At 41.5% G+C, this 19932-nt stretch overlaps 1 protein-coding gene across 2 annotated transcripts; it reads right to left on the bottom strand.

Annotated features, from left to right (window-relative positions):
* On the bottom strand, positions 1653-18131 carry MRPL45 (mitochondrial ribosomal protein L45). Of its 2 annotated transcripts, none has more exons than XM_005693721.3 (8): positions 17845-18131; positions 16791-16968; positions 16275-16392; positions 12639-12737; positions 4349-4397; positions 3313-3462; positions 2774-2947; positions 1653-2363 (listed from the first exon to the last, which is right to left on the bottom strand). In XM_005693721.3, exons 1-8 carry the CDS (start codon positions 17908-17910, stop codon positions 2277-2279), a joined length of 921 nt encoding a protein of 306 aa, XP_005693778.2. In that variant the 5' UTR covers positions 17911-18131; the 3' UTR covers positions 1653-2276. The 2 variants fall into 2 exon arrangements, with proteins under 2 accessions (XP_005693778.2, XP_017920454.1); XM_018064965.1 differs by having other exon boundaries at positions 16791-16877; positions 17845-17956.

Here is a 19932-nt window from a genome sequence, read left to right as displayed (position 1 = left end):
CATGAACTGTAGTACACCAGGTCCTCTGTATGGTATTTTCCAGGCAAGAATACTGGAGTGGGTTTCCACTTCCTACTCGAGAATCTTCCCAACCCAGGGATCAAACCCGCATCTCTTGTGTCTCCTGCATTGGCAAGAATTCTTTTCCCTTGAGCCACTTGGGAAGCCCTCATAGCTTCAGAACCAATGCAAATTCTGCACCTCAGAACAATCCCACTGAGAATGGACTAGCTGGGAACAGAAAAGTCGTCCCTGTAATCATGGCTGTGAAGTAAGCCATGGGGAAAAAAATAAAGAATGCTTTCTTGACCATTGTAGTTGTTTCTAGCTTATTTGTTATGGTAAACTTATTTTTTCAACATTTCTAAACATTAATAGTAGACACGTAAGGAAAAGACAGTGCCTGCTCTAAAGTCCAAGGTAGCCACACTGCAGCCTTAGAGACTATGGGGCGGTCTGGCTAATCCTCAGCCAGTGTGCAGCTACATGGCTAGCACTGCAGATGGTCTCTGCCCAGCCCTATGAGCCAATCCTGTACATCTGGGCCATCCGCTCAGCTGGATTTGACCCCAAAGGGAAATGAAAACTGCACTTATCCTCTGGCTCCCTGGTGGCAGCTATTGCTTAGCTGCTATTTAGGATTATCTATAGACCCCTGAGACAGATCTAGGGAAGTGGGGGTGAAATAGCTTATTTGAAAGCTTTATATATTTTCACAGAAATCAAAATGCTGTTTGGTCATTAAGTGTGCTTTCTCTGCTCCCTGTCCCACCCAGGATTGCCTCCCCCTTACTCCACACCCTCCCAGCTGTGGACCCTACTGAAAGCACTTCCCTTCTCATTTTGCCTTAATCCGGGGACCAGGCAAATAGGATATGACCAAACCTCATTTGGGCAGCAATGCTGGAGACTGATGTACACTTTTAAGCCAAAAGGGTTGAGACTAAGTAGCATGATGAGAGTGGCTGCTTTGGATTAATCCACTGGTGCTGCCTCTCCCCTAAGCATACACATCTCGTTTCTGTGGTCTGCACTTTTGGCAGCTGTTATTAAAACCTTAGTTCTCCCCAGTGAGGCCTGGTCTGTTTGCTGCTTTGCTGAGATGGTAGCTTGTCATCAGGTTATTCTCAACCTGATTCATTTCTTTGGACTCTACTCTCAAGATAAGGTCAGAACAGATTAATCCTTAGCCAAGTGATAAACTCCTTAAAAGAAAACTCTAGACTTAAAAAAACATAAATATGAGAAATAAGGTTCTAATTTTTACGAGGAGACCTCATGGGCTGATCAGTGTAATAGTGCTACAAGCCAAGCTTGCTGCTGGGACACTGACTTTCCGGTCACACTTCAGATGACCCAGGACATGAGCATGTGAAGTCCTACATCCTCCTCCAGCTGGAGCTAAGGCCCAAGTAGGGGCTGGGCTGTTTCACTCTCCACAGGTTCATATCCTGGAATCTTTGCCTCCAAATTTGAGCTGCAAAAATAGCCACCATCTCCAAAAGGTGCTAGAAATCAGGGAACCAAGTCTTACTGATGAATTTCCCAAGTGTATCCACACTCCCATGGCCCCTGCCTCCACCAACGCCTCCTGGGATTACATCAGGATACAGTGGATAATTAAGAACAAAATCCAAAAGCTGAAGACTAAATGATTTCTTTGGATTTACATTCATTTGTGAAATACAGATACTGATTTAGTGAATCAGTGTATGAGAATAGACCCTCTTAAATGACATCACTTTTATAAACACTAATTATTGTTCTCAAGTCTGGATTTCCTATAAGTCACATCAGTCACAGTTAACTTCCACTTCTACCATCTGAAGGCTTGTCCACTTCTAGCCTGAACCAGGAGAAATGTAGAGAACCCACAATTTGTCTAATACTTGATAGTGTTTTATTTTCAACTCTGATCCCTGCCCTGTAATTAGAAAGTCCTGCCAGTTTGCTCCTGACAGTTCTTGCGATGGGCAAGCCAGTATCATGTTCTCTGAAACACACCGTCTTTCATCTGGAGTTAGAAACTAGATATAAGATGGAAAAAAAGAAGCGGAGCCATTGCTGTGCATAGAACCAACCCACCAGGGTCCAACCAGCAGCAGTTGTTATTGAGGATAAGACCGCTTAAAAGACCCAAGCAGGGTAAGAGAACAAAGGCAGTTCTTTCTACAGCATGAGGAAAGACAGGTGACTTCACAGCTTCCAGACACCCAGACTTCACAGCTTCTGGTTGCTTCATCACCCATGCTTTACCCCAAGAGTCATTCTTGCCGTCACGCTAGCTGAGGCTTATGGGCCTCTCTTTGCAGCTCTTCATACTCTTCCCCAGGTTTCAGCTGGGGGCCAGGGATCATCACCGTCTGAAAGAGCAGGAAGCTGGGTTATCTACTATCCAAGGCCATGGTTTACCCAAGAGATTCACACCTGCCTCCAGGCCTGTCCTTAAAGGATTCCTCTTCCTGGGGCTGCATCACCCTCCCTCTCCACTAGGAGGTGCCCAACAGGAGTGGCTGAGGATGCCATGTCTTAAACTAGATGGCCCTAGTGGTAAGGAACCCATCTGCCAATACAGGAGACGTAAGATGCGGGAGGTTCAATTCCTGGGTGGGGAAAATCCCCTGGAGGAGGACATGGCAACACACTCCAGTATTCTTCCCAGGATAATCCCATGGACAGAGGATCCTGGTGAGCTACAGTACATGGGGTCGCAAAGAGCTGGACCTAAGACTCAAGTAACTTAGCACACCTTAAACCATGTGAGCTGCTTTACCTTAAGGATGGGCTGCTTAGGGGGTGCCCATGGGGGAATGATCTTGCCATGCATTCTCCAGCTGCCATAGGGATTTGCCAGGTGCTTTTCAAAGACAACATACTCCAGGACATCCCTGGGCACATCTTCCTGTCCATACATCAACCGGCCAAACCGGTCATAGATGGCCAGAGTCTGCAAAGATGAAAGCACATCAAGTTGGTTAGCCCTCAGAGTTGTTTAATTCTGAATCCAGACTAACTGATCAACCACTGACACTTTACTCTTAGAGGGTTTTTGACTGGGTGGGGAGTGCGGTCAGGGTGGAGGGAGTGGAAGGAGGTAGGAGGGATCCCAGGAAGGGGAGGGAATAATATCCCCACACCTGGGTTCGCAGCTAACAGACAGCAGTGGGAAGGGTGCAGTGACAAGGCAAGGAGGGCCATGGTGAGCCTTTCCTTAGAACTCACAGTCCTGGGTAGCTATACCCAGGACTCAGAGGTAGGTGCTCAACCTGAGAGTGAAGAAAAGCTGGGAGGAAAGCAGAGTGGTGCCTCTACCTGCCGGGTATGCATGCGGACGGTGACCTGGCCATATGCGTTGCTCTGGGTCATCAGACTCGAACAGCGAACCTGCACCACCTGGGGCGGCTCTAAAGATTGTACGAAGCTCCAGCGGACAGTCTTATATTTGATGTCCCAGACCATGTCCTGAGGGCAGAGAAGAGTTCAGCTGGACTCCTGCCCGCACCCTCACCCCCTTACGGAAGTGGGTGCTTTTTTCCATGCTTCCTCTTCTTGCAATGCTACAGTCAATATGCAACGTTTCCCATCAAATGCGTTCTGGTGCTTATTTATTGTTTCACTTTTCTAAATTTTGCTTAAGCTACTGCTCCAGCTCACCTTACAACAACTCTCTTTTCCTTTCTAAATCATGACTCAAGAGCCAATTACCACCTGGAGGACCCTTCTCCAAATCAATGAAGACCTCATTCCAAACTGCCAGCTTACCTAATATGTTACCCCTCCCACATACTTTCATAATCTGCTCATTATTGCATGCATTTCTGTTGGCTGCACGTTTGTTTTTTTCCTCTTACCTTTCTGCAGTTTTTATAGGAATTGTAGACTTTTATAAAGGTTAATAACCTGCTTAGACTAGGATAGCTATGCTTGTGCCTGAGGAGATGAGGCAGAACTGAGAGCAACTGAAATTCTTATTCTTGAGTTTCTAACTAAACCACAAAGTCCTCATATTCAGGAGTCTCCCAGAGTACCTAGCACCCTTGTTACCACAGTGTAAGCCTCATGCACACTGGTTAAGTCCCTTATTGTAGCACAGGCATGTGCAGGGCTGGCCTAACGTGACCATCCCCTCACCTCAGGATCTGGAGTCTTAGTACTGCTTGCTCAGGGACCTCCTCTATCTTCAACTGCACGGCCTTTACCAGACTCCATATGCAGCCAAACATAATGAACTTTGGCCTTTTGCCTTAAAGTTCCTGTACTCTCAAAACTGATCCTTAAGAAAACTGAGGTGCTATCTAGAATCTGTCTACTCAGGCATCCCATAATTCTAAGGAAGATGAGAACCTACCGGAAAACAGTTTTCGGTTACCAAGGTATGAAGTCGGTCATGGTCTGAGCTAAAAAGGAAAGAAATTTATATCACTGACTACTGCTTTTATGATACTCTATATGAACGTTGAAAATGGCCCTGAAAGTAGAAAACTATTCCCTTCATTTTTACAAATATTTTCTGCACACCTACTATAAGCCAGGTAATATACTAAGTCCTAGAGACACAAAGATAAAGAATAACATAATTTCTCAGAAAACCATGAGCTATAAAAGCAGTGCAAATTTATGTCTGAATCTGAGGAGCAGAAAGAAATTTCTCTGAAATTACTATATATCCTTGAGATGGGTAAGAGACCCTCACTGGGACATGGGGACTGATTTCTGTCCTAAGCTGGAACAAGATTCAACACAAACAACAATCAAAAGCTACATCATCAATACCAACTGCTTAGCTTTATTTCTTACACTTTCATCCTTGAACCTAGCCAAGATATAACCAGTATGGCTGAGTCCCTTCACTGTTCATCTGACACTACAACACTGTTAAACAGCTACAGAAAGAAAGTGAAGTCGCTCAGTTGTGTCTGACTCTTTGCGATCCCATGGATTCTAGCCTACCAGGCTTCTCCGTCCATGGGATTTTCCAGGCAGTAGTACTGGAGCGGGTTGCCATTTCCTTCTCCAGTGGATCTTCCTGACCCAGGGATCCAACCCGGGTCTCCCACATTGTAGGCAGATGCTTTTACTGTCTGAGCCACCAGAGAAGTCAACGGCTTCCATTAAATGGCTATACCCCAATACAAAATAAAAAGCTTAAGGTTTGGAAAAAATAAAAGATAACCACTTGTCATTTCTGGTCCTTTCCGCATAAACTGTCCCTGCATCCCATCTTTGTGGCTGCCAGAGTGACCAAGTTATGCTGATTCTGTTCAGTAAGAAAATGAGACAACAAACCCAAGCTCCTGTACATGTAAGATTTTAGGAGGGTTCCTAACTTCAGGTAAACCTAAGACCACAGATTGGTTTCTTTTAGATACACATTCATGACTTTCTCCTGCAATTTATTTTTTTTGTTGCTTTTTTTCTTTTTTTTTTCTGTCTTCTGCAATTTAACACTTCCTGAGTGGTTAAAGTCTTGCTCTTTGAAAAATTGTGTCTCTAATGCCAGAGTGGGTGATAGGTTAGTTCTGTTTGTTTCACTTCCACTTCTATCCCAAATAAAAAAGACTCTGAGTCATTTCCCCTCACTGTAGCTCTAGACTAGACTAGACCAAGTTGTGGTGACAGATACCACAACCACCACACCTGGCACCTCTGAATGAATTCTTCCTCATCACTATCTTGGCCTAGAAATCTTTTTTTTTTTTTTACTTTATTTTGCTTTACAATACTGTATTGGTTTTGCCATACACTGACATGAATCAGCCATGGGTGTACATGAGTTCCCAATCCTGAACCCCCCTCCCACCTCCCGGCCTAGAAATCTTCAGTAGAAATAAACTCCTCCTTTTATGAGCTGACTCTATTTTGTAATAGAACTTATCCTATAAGTAAGTTTGCAATAAAATTTACCCTCCCACTGTAAACGTCCAGAAAGGCTGGGCAGAATATAATAAACACAGACACACACACATTTTTAAATCTCTAGCGTAGTACACGAGAAAGGAAGCTAAGTCCATAGGTGCCAGAGAGGAAGAGGGAATTAAAAGTAGAATGGAAAGAACATAAGCTGATACCACAACCAGGTAAGAGATGATTTAGGGATCCAGAAATAGGATCTGATGGCTAGAGCTTGACTTTTCCTAAAACCCAGGATGTTGGAAGGACAGGGAGTTGGAATTGAAATCCCTGTATAAAGCTATGACCCTCAAAAGAGTCTGGCAGCTGCAGGAAAAGGAAACTAGAAAAATAGTCCACCAACCTAGAGACAAAGCTTCCCTCTGTCTAAAGCTCTGAGGAGGGGGAAAAAAATCTAAAAAACAAACAACCACCACCAAAAAAACCCCATGAAAACTGAAAAATTAAAGCCCTAAGTACACATTATACTCAGATGTAGACACAAAATTTACAGTATCTCTGTGATGCAAGAATTCCTAAACTAAGAAATTAACATAAAAACTAATACCTTGCCAATGTTATACCTATAGGATCTGGCAGAAACACACAGAGAAAACCTCTCTGGGAGCATATTCATAACTTAGGTTGTCTGGAATTCCCTCAGAAGAAACATACTCCATCATTAACACTACAAAACAGACCTGGAATCAACTTAGCAAAATCAACAGACACAGACATCAAGCGAAACGACAGACCAGGAAGCACTAGGGGTGGGTCCCTTCATTGAAATAACTGATAAATAAGAAAAACAAAATCTCAGAACTCTGGATACTTGTAACAACCAGGGGAGTGCCTGATGAAGGGAGAAGCCAATGAGTCTGAATGTAAGAACATGTACAAACCACCTACCCTCCTCTTTCCCTCAGCCCTGCTATGACTGTGGGACAGTGGTCTGTGTTCTGGAGTGGATGGCTGGTACTTGGGCAGGCAGCAGGGACCCTCCCCTCCAAAATTTGAGTTTGCACATTCTGGTCAGTCTGGTGGATGGCAGAGAGACCAGCACAAACCATGCCACTGTTTCAGCCCTGCTGGCTGCAGCAGCTTTTCCCATCAACAGATATAAAGGGATAAAGGGAAATGAACACCTATTTTGTTTTTATTCAGTCAGACAATTTAGGAAATCTTTGTCAGGTCACTGGCCAACTGCAGAGATAATGGAATGGAAACTTCAATGACTGCTACCCACAACAAAGAATACACACTTCGCAGTATTAGTTTGGAAAAGTCACAAATGGATGGCAGTGGCACTAATCAACAAAGTCAGCAATTTCTGAGGAGCAGAGCAATCTGATTTTCAGAGCTACCACATAATACAATTCAGAATGTCCAATTCTCAACAAAAAATTACAAAGTACACAAAGAAACATGAAACTATGGCCCACTTACAGGAAAAAATTTTTGACAGAAGCTATCCCTGAGGAAGCCCAGACATTAGAATTATTAGCCAAAGACATTAAATCAACCATCCTACGTGCTCACTGAGATAAAGGCAACCAGGGAAAAAGAACTAAAGGAAATCCTAAAACAATCTACGAAATAAGTACATCAGTAAAGAGACAAAAATTATGAAAATGAACCAAACAAATTCTAGAACTGCAAAATACAGCGAAAGAAATTAAAAATTCACTCCAGGGGTTAGGGACTTCCCCGGCAGTACAGTGGTTAAGATTTCACCATCCAGTGCAGGGGGCGCAGGTTCAATTCCTGGTCGGGGAGCTAAGATCCCACATATCTCCTGGCCAAAAACCCAACACATTAAAAAAAAAAAAAAAGCAAGCAATAAGGTAACAAATCCAATAAAGACTTAAAAAAAATTCACTACAGGGGTTGAACAGCAGCTCTGAGCAGGCAGAAACAAGGGATCAGTTACCTGGAGGATAAAACTATTGAAAGCATCCAATCTAAGGAGCAAGTGAAAGTTGCTCAGTGGTGTCCCACTCTTTGCGACCCCATGGACTATACAGTCCATGGAATTCTCTAGGTCAGAATACTGGAGTGTGCAGTCTTTCCCTTATCCAGGGGATCATCCCAACCCAGGGATCGAACCCAGGTCTCCCACATTGCAGGCGGATTCTTTACCAGCTCAGCCACATAGCTTGAGGATAAAACTATTCAAAGTATCCAATCAAAGGAGCAAAATGAAGAAAAACGAGTAGAGCCTGAGGTACCTGTAGAACACTGTCAAGTGCATGAACACACAATCATAGGATCCCGGAAGGAGAAGAGAGGAGGCAGAAAAACATTTGAAGAAATACTGGCTGAAGGAACTTCCCTAAGGGCCCAGTGGTTACGAGTCTGTGCTTCCACTGCAGGGGGCACAGGTTCAATCCCTGGTCGGGGAAGTTCCCGCATAATGCACAGTGTAGCCAAAAAGAGAAAGACAAAGAAAGAATGGCTGAAAACATTCCAAACCTGGTAAAAGAAATGAATGTTCATATTCAAGGAACTCCACAAACTCCAAGAAGAATGAACTCAAAGAAATCCACACTGAGACACAGTACAGTGCCAAGTGTCAAAATCAAGACAAAGAGAAAATCCTAAAAGCAACAAAAGAGAAGTAATTTGTCACATACAAGAGACCTTAAAAAGGTTACAGTTGATGTCTTATCAGAAACTATGGAGGCCAAAAGGCAGTGGAATGATATATTTAAAGGCCTAAAAGAAAACCTGTCAACTAAGAATTCTATACATAGAAAGACTATCTTTTAAAAATGAAGGAGAGGGCTTCCTCGGTAGCTCAGTGGTTAATGCACTTCCATGTCAGGGGACATGAGTTAAATCCCTGGTCGGGGAAGTTCCACATGCCATGAGTATGGCAAAAGGAAAAAAAAAATGAAAAAAGAATGAAGGAGAATTGTAGATATTTTCAGATAAACAAAAATTGAGAGGGTTTATTACCAGGAGATCTGTCCTATTAGATATACTAAAGGAGTTTTTCAGACCTAAATGAAAAGACACTAGACAGTAACTTAAAGCAATAAGAACAAATAACCAGCACTGGTACAGGTTACTATACAGGTAAACATAAAAGCCAGTATTCCTGTACTTCTGATCTGTAATTCCTCATTTTTTTTCCTATTTGATTTAAAAGGCACATGCATAAAACATCAGTTACAAATGTATGTTATGGGCATATAAACATATAATCAGTGGCAGTAACAATGCAAAGGGGAAGGGACAGATACATAGGAGCAGACTGCTTGTACACTATTGAAACTTTGATATTATCCAAACTAGACTGTTAAGATACTAATTCTAATCCCCAAAGTAACCATTAAGAAAATAATTTTTAAAAAATCGATAGAAAATGAAAGAAAAGAATCAGAAAGGTATACCACTGGGACTTCCTTAGTGGCCCAGCGGTTAAGAATCTGCCTGCCAATTCAGGCAACACTGGTTCAATCCCTGGTTCCAGAAGATTCCACACGCCTAGGACCAATGAACCTTGTGTGCCACGACTGAGCCCGTACTCTGTAGCCCTCAAGCCCCAGCTACTGAAGCCGGTGTGCCTAGTGCCCTTACTCTGCAACAGAAGACGCCACTGCAAAGACAGGCTCAGGCACCACAACAAAGAGTAGCCCTGGCTTGGTGCAGCTAGAGAAAGTCCGAGAACAGCAACAAAAGATCCAGCACACACAGCCAAAATAAACAAATAAATCCACAGGTAATATTATTTAAAAAAAAAGAAGTTGGATGCTTACTTTACAGCATATGCAAAATTAACTCAAAAGGGATCAAAGACCAAAATGTGAGAACCAAATCTATAAAACTCTTAGAAGAAAACATTGGGGAAAAATTCCATGACACTGGATTTGGCAACAATTTGTAGACTTGACACTAAAAACTCAGGCAACGAAAGAAAAAACATGTAACTTGGACTTAACAAAAATTAAAATGCTCTTTTATCAAAGTACACTACCAAGAAAGTAAAAACACATGAAATGGGAGAAAATATTTATAAAGCATATATCTGATATGGGATTACTATCCAGAACACATAAAGAGCTCCTACAACCCAATAACAAAATAGCAACTCAACTGTGGCCACTGCTGAGTTTTCCAAATTGCTTCACATATCGAGTGAAGGACTTGAACAGCATCATCTTTTAAGATTTTAAATAGCTCAGCTGGAATTCCATCACCTCCACTAGCTTTGTTTGAAGTAATGCTTCCTAAGGCCCACTTGACTTCACATTCCAGGATATCTGGCTCTAGCTGAGTGACCACTCTATCGTGGTTATCTTTTTTTTTTTTTTAATCGTGGTTATCTTGATCATTAACTTTCTAAAATATAGTTCTTCTGTCTATTCTTGCCACCTGTCCTTAATCTCTTTTGCTTCTGTTAGGTCCATATGATTTCTGTTCTTTACTGTGCCCATACTTGCATGAAATGTTCCCTTGATATCTCCAATCTTCTTGAAGAGATCTCTAGTCTTTTCCATTCTGTTGCTTTCCTCTATTTCTTTGCATTGTTCGTTTAAAAAGGCAGTATCTCCTTGCTATTCTCTTTAACTCTGTATTCAATTGGGTGTATCTTTCCCTTGCTTGCTTGCCTTTCCTCTTCCTTCCTCAACTATTTGTAATGCCTCCTCAGACAACCACTTTGCCTTCTTGAATTTCTTTTTCTTGGGGATGGTCTTGATCACCACCTTCTGTACAATGTTATGAATCTCCGTCCATAGTTCTTCAGGCACTGTGTCTACCAGATCTAATCCTTTGAATCTATTTGTCACCTCCACTGTATAATTCATAAGGAATCAATTTAGGTCATACCTGAGTGACCTACTGGTTTTCCCCACTTTCTTCAATTTAAGCCTGAATTTTGCAATATGGAGCTCATTATCTGAGCCACAGTCAGCTCCAGATCTTGTTTTTGCTGACTGTATTGAGCTTCTCCATCTTCAGCTACAAAGAATATAGTCAATCTGATTTCAGTATTGCAAAGCTAGTGGAAGTGATGGAATTCCAGCTGAACTATTTCAAATCCTAAAAGATGATGCTGTTCAAGCGCTGCACTCAATATGTCAGCAATTTGGAAAACTCAGCAGAGGCCACAGGACTGGAAAAGATCAGTTTCCATTCCAATCCCAAAGAAGGGCAATGCCAAAGAATGTTCAAGCTATCAAACAATTGTGCTCATTTCACATGCTAGTAAGGTTATGCTCAAAGTCTTCAAGCTAGGCTTCAGCAATATGTGAACTGAGAACTTACAGATGTACAAGCTGGGTTAGAAAAAGCAGAGGAAACAGAGATCAAATTGCCAGCATTTGCTGTATCATAGACAGAGCAAGGGAATTTCAGAAAAACATCTACTTCTCCTTCATTGACTAAGCTAAAGCCTTTGACTGTGTGGATCCCAACAAACTGGAAAATTCTCAGAGGTGGGAATAGCAGACCACCTTACCTGTCTCCTGAGAAACTTGTATGCAGGACAAGAAGAAACAGACTCGACATGAAATAACTGAGTGATTCAAAACTAGAAAAGGAATACAATAAGGCTGTATATTGTCACCTTGCTTATTTATGTACTTCTATACAGAGTACATCAAGCAAAATGCTGGGCTGGATGAATCACAAGCTGGAATCAAGACTGCTGGGAGAAATATCAACAACCTCAGATATGCAAATGATACCACTCTAATGGCCGAAAGTGAAGAGGAACTAATGAGCCTCTTGATGAGGATGAAAGAGAACAGTGAAAAAGCTGACTGAAAACTCAACATCCAAAACACTAAGATCATGGCATCCAGTCCCATAGCTTCATGGTAAACAAAAAGGGAAAAAGTGGAAGCAGTGACAGATTTTACTTTCTTGGGTTCCAAAATCACTGCAGACAGTGACTGTAGCCATGAAATTAAAAGATGTTGGCTCCTTGGAAGAAAAGTTATGACAAATCTAGACAGTGTATTAAAAAGCAGAGACATCACTTTTCTGACAAAGGTATGTGGAATCAAAGCTATAGTTTCTCCAGTAGTCAGGCATGGATGTGAGAGTTGGACCATAAAGAAGGGTGAGTGCTGAAGAATTGATGTTTTCGAATTGTGATGCTGGAAGACTCTTGAGGGTCCCCTAGACTGCAAGGACACCAAACCTGTCAATTCTACAGAAAATCAACCTTGAGTAATCAGAGACTGGAAGGTCTGATCAGTCAGACATTGGAAGGTCTGATGCTGAAGCTCCAATATGTTGGCCACCTGATGATAAGAGCCAACTCATTGGAAAAGACCCTGATACTGGGGAAGATTGAAGGCAAAAGGAGAAGAGGACAAGAGAGGATGAGATGGTTAGATAGCATCATTGACCCAATGGACATGAATCTGACCAAACTTTGAGAGACAGTTTAACACACAGAAGCCTGGCGAGCTAGAGTCCATGGGGTTGCAAAGGGTTGGACACGATTTAGTGACTAAAAGACAAACACACAGAAAGGATCAAGATGAGTTAGGGATCAGGTGGGGTGAAAACAGCTGCCATTAAGCAGACTCCTAACACTTGCCAGTAGAGCTGAGCCAGACCAAATGGTGAAAATTCCCAGACGCAGTGAGAGAAGTCAAGGATAGCTCCAGGCTCCAATTATTTCCCAAAGAGGAAGGTCTCTCACTCTAGAATTCTTACTTGAAGAAAAAAAAAACCATCTAGAATAATAGCTGCTGAGAACATAATGGGTATAAGACAGGGAGTTCACATACTTGGTTAGACACAGGTGAGCTTCAATGAAGATATCCTGGGCTTTTTCAGGGAAGTCCTTTACTTTAAAATTAGGATCACTTTCTTTTATCCTCCGGATTCTGTAAAATTAAGCATGAGAATCATTTTAAAGATGTCATTCAATTTCCATAACTTAACAGCTTACTTTACCTCCATTAATGTCTGTCCATTTATTCAGTAATTGTTTTTTGAATGTGCCAAGTCCCATAAATTCAGCCTTCTAACTTACGGTTAAATCAATTATTCTAAAGAAAAACCAATGCTTCTCATAGTGAATTTCTGGAATTTTGACATCAAAGAAAATATCCTATAAGCACTAAGGAAGAAAAAAACAGGTTTCATACAGAGGTTCAAGAGTCAGAAAGACATTGGGCTTCTAATTAGCAACATCAGAAGTTAGAAAGATTAGAAAGACAATGGAGGAGTATTTTTCATGGAGAAAAAAATGACTCCCAGTCCAGAATTCTATATCTGGGCAAATTATTTTTTTTGGCCACACTGCATAGCATGACAGGTTCTTAGTTCTCCAACCAGGGATTGAACTTGTGGCCCCTGCAGGGGAAGCGTGAAGTCTTAACAACTGGACCACCAGGGAAGCCCTATGGGCAAATTATAAATGAAGTCGGAGACTAAAAGAAAGACTTTTTCTTAGCCTTGCAACATTTCATTTATTTACCTTCCACTCTTTCTCAGGAAGCTGCGAGGGAACGTGTACCACCAAAATAACTGAATGTACCATGAAGGAGAAAGACATAAAATCCAGGAAACAGGGACTATATATAAGAGCAAGGCAAATGGATTAGCAGGATGATGATAAAATAGATCCCACAATATACAGTGAGCCCGAAGGGTGACCAATCCAGACTGAAAAAGGTAAGAAGGCTCCAGAAGGGCTTTATGATGAGATTGATAGAATACTGTTTTCTACACAGTGACAGAAAATTAACACAACCAGGGGTTCTACAAGGAAATGAGAAAAAAAAGACACTAATGCCAGGAAAATAAAAAACTATTATGCAGGAAAGGAAATGTAATAATAATGTACTGCATGACTCAGCTGTCAACAGCATTTTCATAGTTATAATAATGTCAACAGGGAATTCTGATCTAATCAGTGTTACCAAAAATGTATTAAGAGGATGAGGGACACCATAACTCAAAGGAATTTATCCCAGGAATGCAGGGTTGGCTTAACACTAAAAAATCAATTAATGTAATATACCATATCAATACAATAAAGGACAAATATCACATTATCATGTCAATGATCAGAGAAAAAGCATTTGACAAAATCAACTCCTTTACACTCTTTTCACCTCAAAGCCTTGTTTTGTTTCCCTGGAATGCTATTCCTCACCACATTTCTCTACTCAGCTAACTCCAAGCAACCCTTTAGATCCCAGCTTTAAATGTCATTTTCTTAGAGAAGCCTACTCTGAACTCCCAGATGGGGAAAGTTATCTTTCCCCGTCCTATGTTTCCATGGCACTCATACTTCACCCTATCTGTTATTATGTGTGTACAATCAGTAACTGGTCTCCTCCCCTACACAATAAGTGTTGTATTCATCAACATCATGAACTCTTCCACCAAAGAGTTCACAAGCCAGGAGAGAAATACACGAGAGGAGATGATCACAATACAGAGTTATTGGAGATAGTAAAAATAAGCATACTGTTATAACAAAGGCAACTCCAAAAAAAGCTAGGGAAGGCTTAAAAGCAGACACAGAAATTAAAAGCAGACCTAGAGATTATCACACTTAAAAAAGTAAGTCAGAAAGAGAAAAACATATACCATACAATATCACTTATATGTGCAGTCTAAAATATAACACAGGGATGTCCAGTGGTTAAGACCCTGAGTTTCCACTGCAGGAAGTGCAGGTTTGATCCCTCTGGTCAGTACACTAAGATCTCATATGCTGAGTGGTGCAGCCAAAAAAAAAAAAAAAGGGCAGAAAGAAACATATCTATGAAAGACAAACATAATCAAAGCTATGGTTTTTCCAGTAGTCACGTATGGATGTGACAGGTGGACCATAAAGAAGGTTGAGCACTGAAGAATTGGTGCTTTTGATTGTGGACAAGACTCTTGAGAATCCCCTGGACAGCAAGGAAATCAAACCAGTCAATTCTAAAGGAAATCAACCCTGAAAATTCACTGGAAGGACTGATGCTAAAGCTGAAAGTCCAATACTTTGGCCAACTGATGCGAAGAGCTGGTTCACTGGAAAAGACCCTGCTGCTCAAAAAGATTGAGAGCAGGAAAAGAGGGCGACAGAGGATGAGATGGTTGGATGGCATCTCTGACCCAATGAACGTGAGTAAACTCTGGGAGACAGTGAAGGACAGGGAAGCCTGGTGTCCTGCAGTACATGGGGACACAAAGAATTGGACACAACTTAGCAGTTGAACAACAACAAAGAAACAAAGAGAACAGACTTGTGGTTGCCAAGGGGGAGGGGAGAGGAGAGGGAAGAACTAGGGGTATATTATTTAAAAAAAGCAGGGCTTTCTGGTGGTCCAGTGGTTAAGAATCCGCCTTGCAATGCAAGGGACACCAGTTCAATTCCTGACTGGGAAGATCCAACATGTTGAGGGCAACTAGGCCCCTGTGCCACAGCTACAGTGCTGTGGAGCCCAGCAGCTGTAACTATTGAGCCCACATACAGCAACTACTGAAGCCCACATGTAGTGTGGGGTATAGGGCCTAGTATAGGGCTGTGCTCCACAATAAGAGAAGCCATTGCAGCCAAAAATAAATATTTAAAAAAAAAACAACAAAATACAGCAGACACAATGCTTGAGGAAAAAAGACATTTTTCAGACAAAGGAAAGGACGTGCCAAGAGACGCAGCGCAGCAATTGTCAAGGAACTAGCAATTTGGAAATGTTAAAGTTTAGGATGAGAAAAATAAAATAGACAATGGTGGAGAGAAAGGTAAGAGCTGAATTATTTTTTAAAAAGCCCTGAATACCACTGAAGAAATCTATATTTTATTCTTCAGATAATAAGGAGCCACAAGAAGTCTGAGGCAGAGGTGTTGATATGATAAGATCTGTATTTAGAGGAATGTTGTAGCCACATGAAGAATTGACAGTAACTCAATACACTTATGCATAGAAATCTATATATAACCTTAAAGAGCCTATAATTTAGATATAATCACAGCCAGAGTGACAGATACTGAAAATCTCTTTAAGAAGACAGTTTTGGCTCCTGCTCCTTAACTAAAGCACAGTTAGCTCCCTAGAACAGGTCTGTCTTCTTAAGCCTTTTTGGCTTTTCTTACTCTCTTAAAAGCTCAGGTATTTCTCTTATAAATATGCTTTCTCTTATTACTACTTTCAATTGTTAAATATGTGATCAAAAAAGTGTCCTACAAACTTCAATGTCAACTTCCTAAATGATGTGACAAAAACGACAAGTCAAGGCTGAGATGCTAAGATTCAGAATGCCCATACTATCATACATTAAGTCTATTACAGAGAAAGAATATACTGTCAAGTTATCAAAGGAGTTATACACAATTAATCCAAGATGGCCTCTCTGGATTAAGTAGCAACAAGAAATTTTTATTCTAATATTAACTCCCAGCTGTCTCAGATACCTACGACAATTGTGATGCCACATTCTTCTTCAATCGCTCAGTCCTCTGTGCCAGTCCTTCCTTAGAAAGAGATGACACTCGGGCATCACCCTCAGGAGGAACATAGGCATCAAAGATACTAGCTGTGAAGAGAGAAGGAGAAAACTAAGAAAGCATTGCAAGATTGAGAAAAAGTCATCTTGAGGTCATAAAAAATTGGGAGGGCTCCTGGATACAAAATAGACTATCCACAGACTTTTCCATGCAGAGGAAATCATGCAGGATTAGAAAAAGTAGAGTAAGATAATCTTTAGTCTTCAAAAGAATTTTAGCTTCTTCTTGTACAAAACAGAAAAATTTTACCCTGGTCTTCTAGGAATATTGTGAAAATAACATCAAAGATGACCTCATGAAATATAATGTATACAAATTATTAAAGCTGAACTGATTTGGGGGTTAATTAAATGCTATCATTCACAGTCCAAATCATTCCACTTTTCAAGAGGACCTCTGACAGAAGGGGACTGGGTTAGGGCTTTACCTGTACAGGCCAGATGTATGGGACGTTCCAAACGTTCTTGAGGAATGACCAGTCCTGCTTTCCGGGCATAGTCTATGAACTGTTTTTCTGTTTTGTATTTGGGTTGATAAGGAGGGGGTGTGAAACGTTTTTTAGTTCTCACTGGAACTACTGCTGAGGACTGAGTCATCAGGATTGGCTGGAGGATAGCAGAAAAAGGTTAGGTAACCTGGGAAAAAATCTTATACAAACTGTAAGCAAAGATAGAAAGGGCACATTCAAAGAATGACTTAGGAACAATTATAAAGCCACACAACATGGGTAAATGCTTCTGTCTTAACAATTATAGCTGTCTCTTACTAAAAGCCAGTAAGCAACTTCTACTAATACTAATACCACTCAACCTTTACTAAAGGCTTTCTTTTAGTACTTTTCATACTACAGGGCTATGCCAACTCAAGAATGCAGAGTTGATGAAAGTTGATGGAAGCAAGGTTGATCAGACTGATGAAAGAACGCTCAGTGTGATGGGGAACTTAAACAACAACCCAGTACTCTCTTTTCTTCTGCTCTACCTTAACTCAGAAATCTCTACATCTACTCAGATTACATTGTGCTCATTCTATTGGGAGCCTCAACGTAAACTTTATTTTGTCGTTCTAGCTCCATAAGCTCTTTAAAGGCCAGATCCCTTTTCTCGCTGACCATGAAGTTTGTTGAGGCAGGAACGATTCTCCCTCCTTTACAGCTACTAATCAATTTAGTACATTTATAAAAAATCAACGGGAAGCGAGACCACCTTCCAAACCATTACTTCTTTCTCATTTAACACCCGTACGCCAGTGAGACCCAGGGCAAACCGGAGAAACTTAATCCCCGAGAACTTGCCCGCCCTGATAGCCCTACGAAGGCTCTCTCCACTCAGCCATAGCTGTGTCTCGCCTACCTCAACTGCTCCCTACTTAGGCACGATCTGTATCGCCCAAGTTCACCAAGGACAACCGTAAAATGAGTATTTCCCTCTACTCTGTCCTCCTCCAGCCCTCAGACTTCCAGCCACCCCATCCCTACCCACCTGCCGAGACCATCGTCCTACAGCCCTGGATAAGCAAGACAAACTCCGCGGCAAGTGGGCTGCCATTTTGCTCACGCAAAGGCAGCTGGGAAGGAAACAGTGAAGAGCCGGAGGCTGGAAAGAAGGCGCATAGGGCGGAGCTAGCTCGGGCGTGGAATTTTCCAGGGCACGCGCCCTCCGCCAAGTGTGAGAGGCGCGAACGCGCACGTACGCGTTCCGGAGGGAGCGAGGGTGGAGTTGGGCTGCGCAAGCGCAGTAAGATGGCGTTGTGGGTAGGGTGGAAGCACGGTTGTCACGCGCCAGGCGGAGAGCGTAGAGCTACAACTGCGCCTGCGCGCCAAGGTTTCTGACGGTCAGGAGCTACTGCATTCCAGGTTTGGGACAGAGCTGGACCTTATTTCCATTCCGTAAAGAACGAAAAGGTGTTTCCCTTGTGAGACAAGTGTTTTCTTCAGTGCCTGCTTGGATCTTAGAAAGGACGAAAATGGCTAGCTTCTGGGTCTGTATCCCATATGATGGGTAACCTTAACCAGAGCTCTTATTTTCCCAGTCTATACCGTCAGAAGAATATCCTATCGAATTAAGGAAATTAATGACAACTATGTTTATTGAAGCAAAAAACACGTGGACTGACAAAAGCATTTGTTTGCCATTTAGGACAGAGGCACAGGTTTTATTAACAAAAAATGACATACTTAGAAATCATTTACCAGATGCTATGCAATTTTCCGAGTATTTTATATATTTTAACTCAGTCCTCGTCACAAACAAGAGTAATATTGTATATAACAACAAGATGTGCCGCCTCGAAATTAAGTACGTAATTTATTTAAGGTCACACAGCTGATAATTGGCAGAACTGGGATTCAAGTTTAAGCAGTCTGACTCCAGAACCCATGCACTGACTACTGTACTGTATCTTAACATTAAGTGGTTAAAGGATTCATGTTGTTGGGATCATCCTGGAAAATCCAGTACTGTAACCATAGGTAAATAATAAGCACTTTGCATACTTACCCTTAGGTTTTTATCTCATTCTGCCAGTTAATGTTTATTGAACACTTACCTATGGTATTTTGCAATGAGTTGGGATCTATGAGCTGTACAATTGCTACAAAGGTCCAAGTAAAATGCTAACAACTGTCAAAGGAAAGGGAGATTACTTTTGGATTTGGGGATCTGATGTTTTAAATCTCGACTTTTTGACTATACTGTGTACACACACACACACATTTTTTGCTTGTGGGATCTTAGTTCCCCAACCAGGGATTGAGCTCATGCTGTCTGCAGTGGAAGCACAGTCTTAACCACTGGACTGCCAGGAAAGTACCTATATAGTCTTCAAAGCTAAGGATTTTCTCACAAGTCTTAGCCATAGCCTTGAACCTATAGCATGACACATTAACAGTGACATGAAGTTAGGTGTTATATGTATATGCTAAAGAATATATTAAGCATTTAAGTGAGATACATTTATTTCTTAACAAAGTCCTATAGAACATGAATTGGTTTTTTTTAACTGGTTTTCCTGAAAAGTGAGGAAACCCCACTCCATGATGAGTGGTTATTAATGCAGAACACTGATACAGTCTTTCTGGAATTATCTGCTTCACTGTAGAGTCTTATGTTTGTCTCACATGGTAGCCAACATATCCTAGATTGTCTCCGCCTTCCCTCTGGTCAGTTTCTCAGGGAACACAAACTTGTTCATATCAACCTGTATGAAATAATAAGGGGAGTCAATTGCTTTTAATTCATTCTGAGATCAGTTGTAAGTGGGTTCTATAGCTGCTGTTTGGAGAATTCATATTATCTTCCTGTCCCATTAACTGCATGGAAAATTGGGAGCTGTCTACCTGGGGATGTTAACATGAAAAGGATACTTCTTAATTCCACAAATATAGAAGTTCACACTACAGAAAAATCAAGACAAGAACAAGAAAAGGAAACTCATTTTGTAATTGGAGGAAGGAATAAGGTTAGGGACTCAGCCTTGCAAATAAACAGTCTTGCACATAGTAGACACTCAAATATTTATTCATTAAGTGGATCATGGGAAAAATTAAGTGAATCAGTAGAATCCCAGAT

Source organism: Capra hircus, chromosome 19 (assembly GCF_001704415.2).
Source record: "Capra hircus breed San Clemente chromosome 19, ASM170441v1, whole genome shotgun sequence".
In the NCBI taxonomy this organism is placed as follows: Eukaryota; Metazoa; Chordata; class Mammalia; order Artiodactyla; family Bovidae; genus Capra; species Capra hircus.
This window is presented reverse-complemented; position numbering and strand designations above follow the sequence as displayed.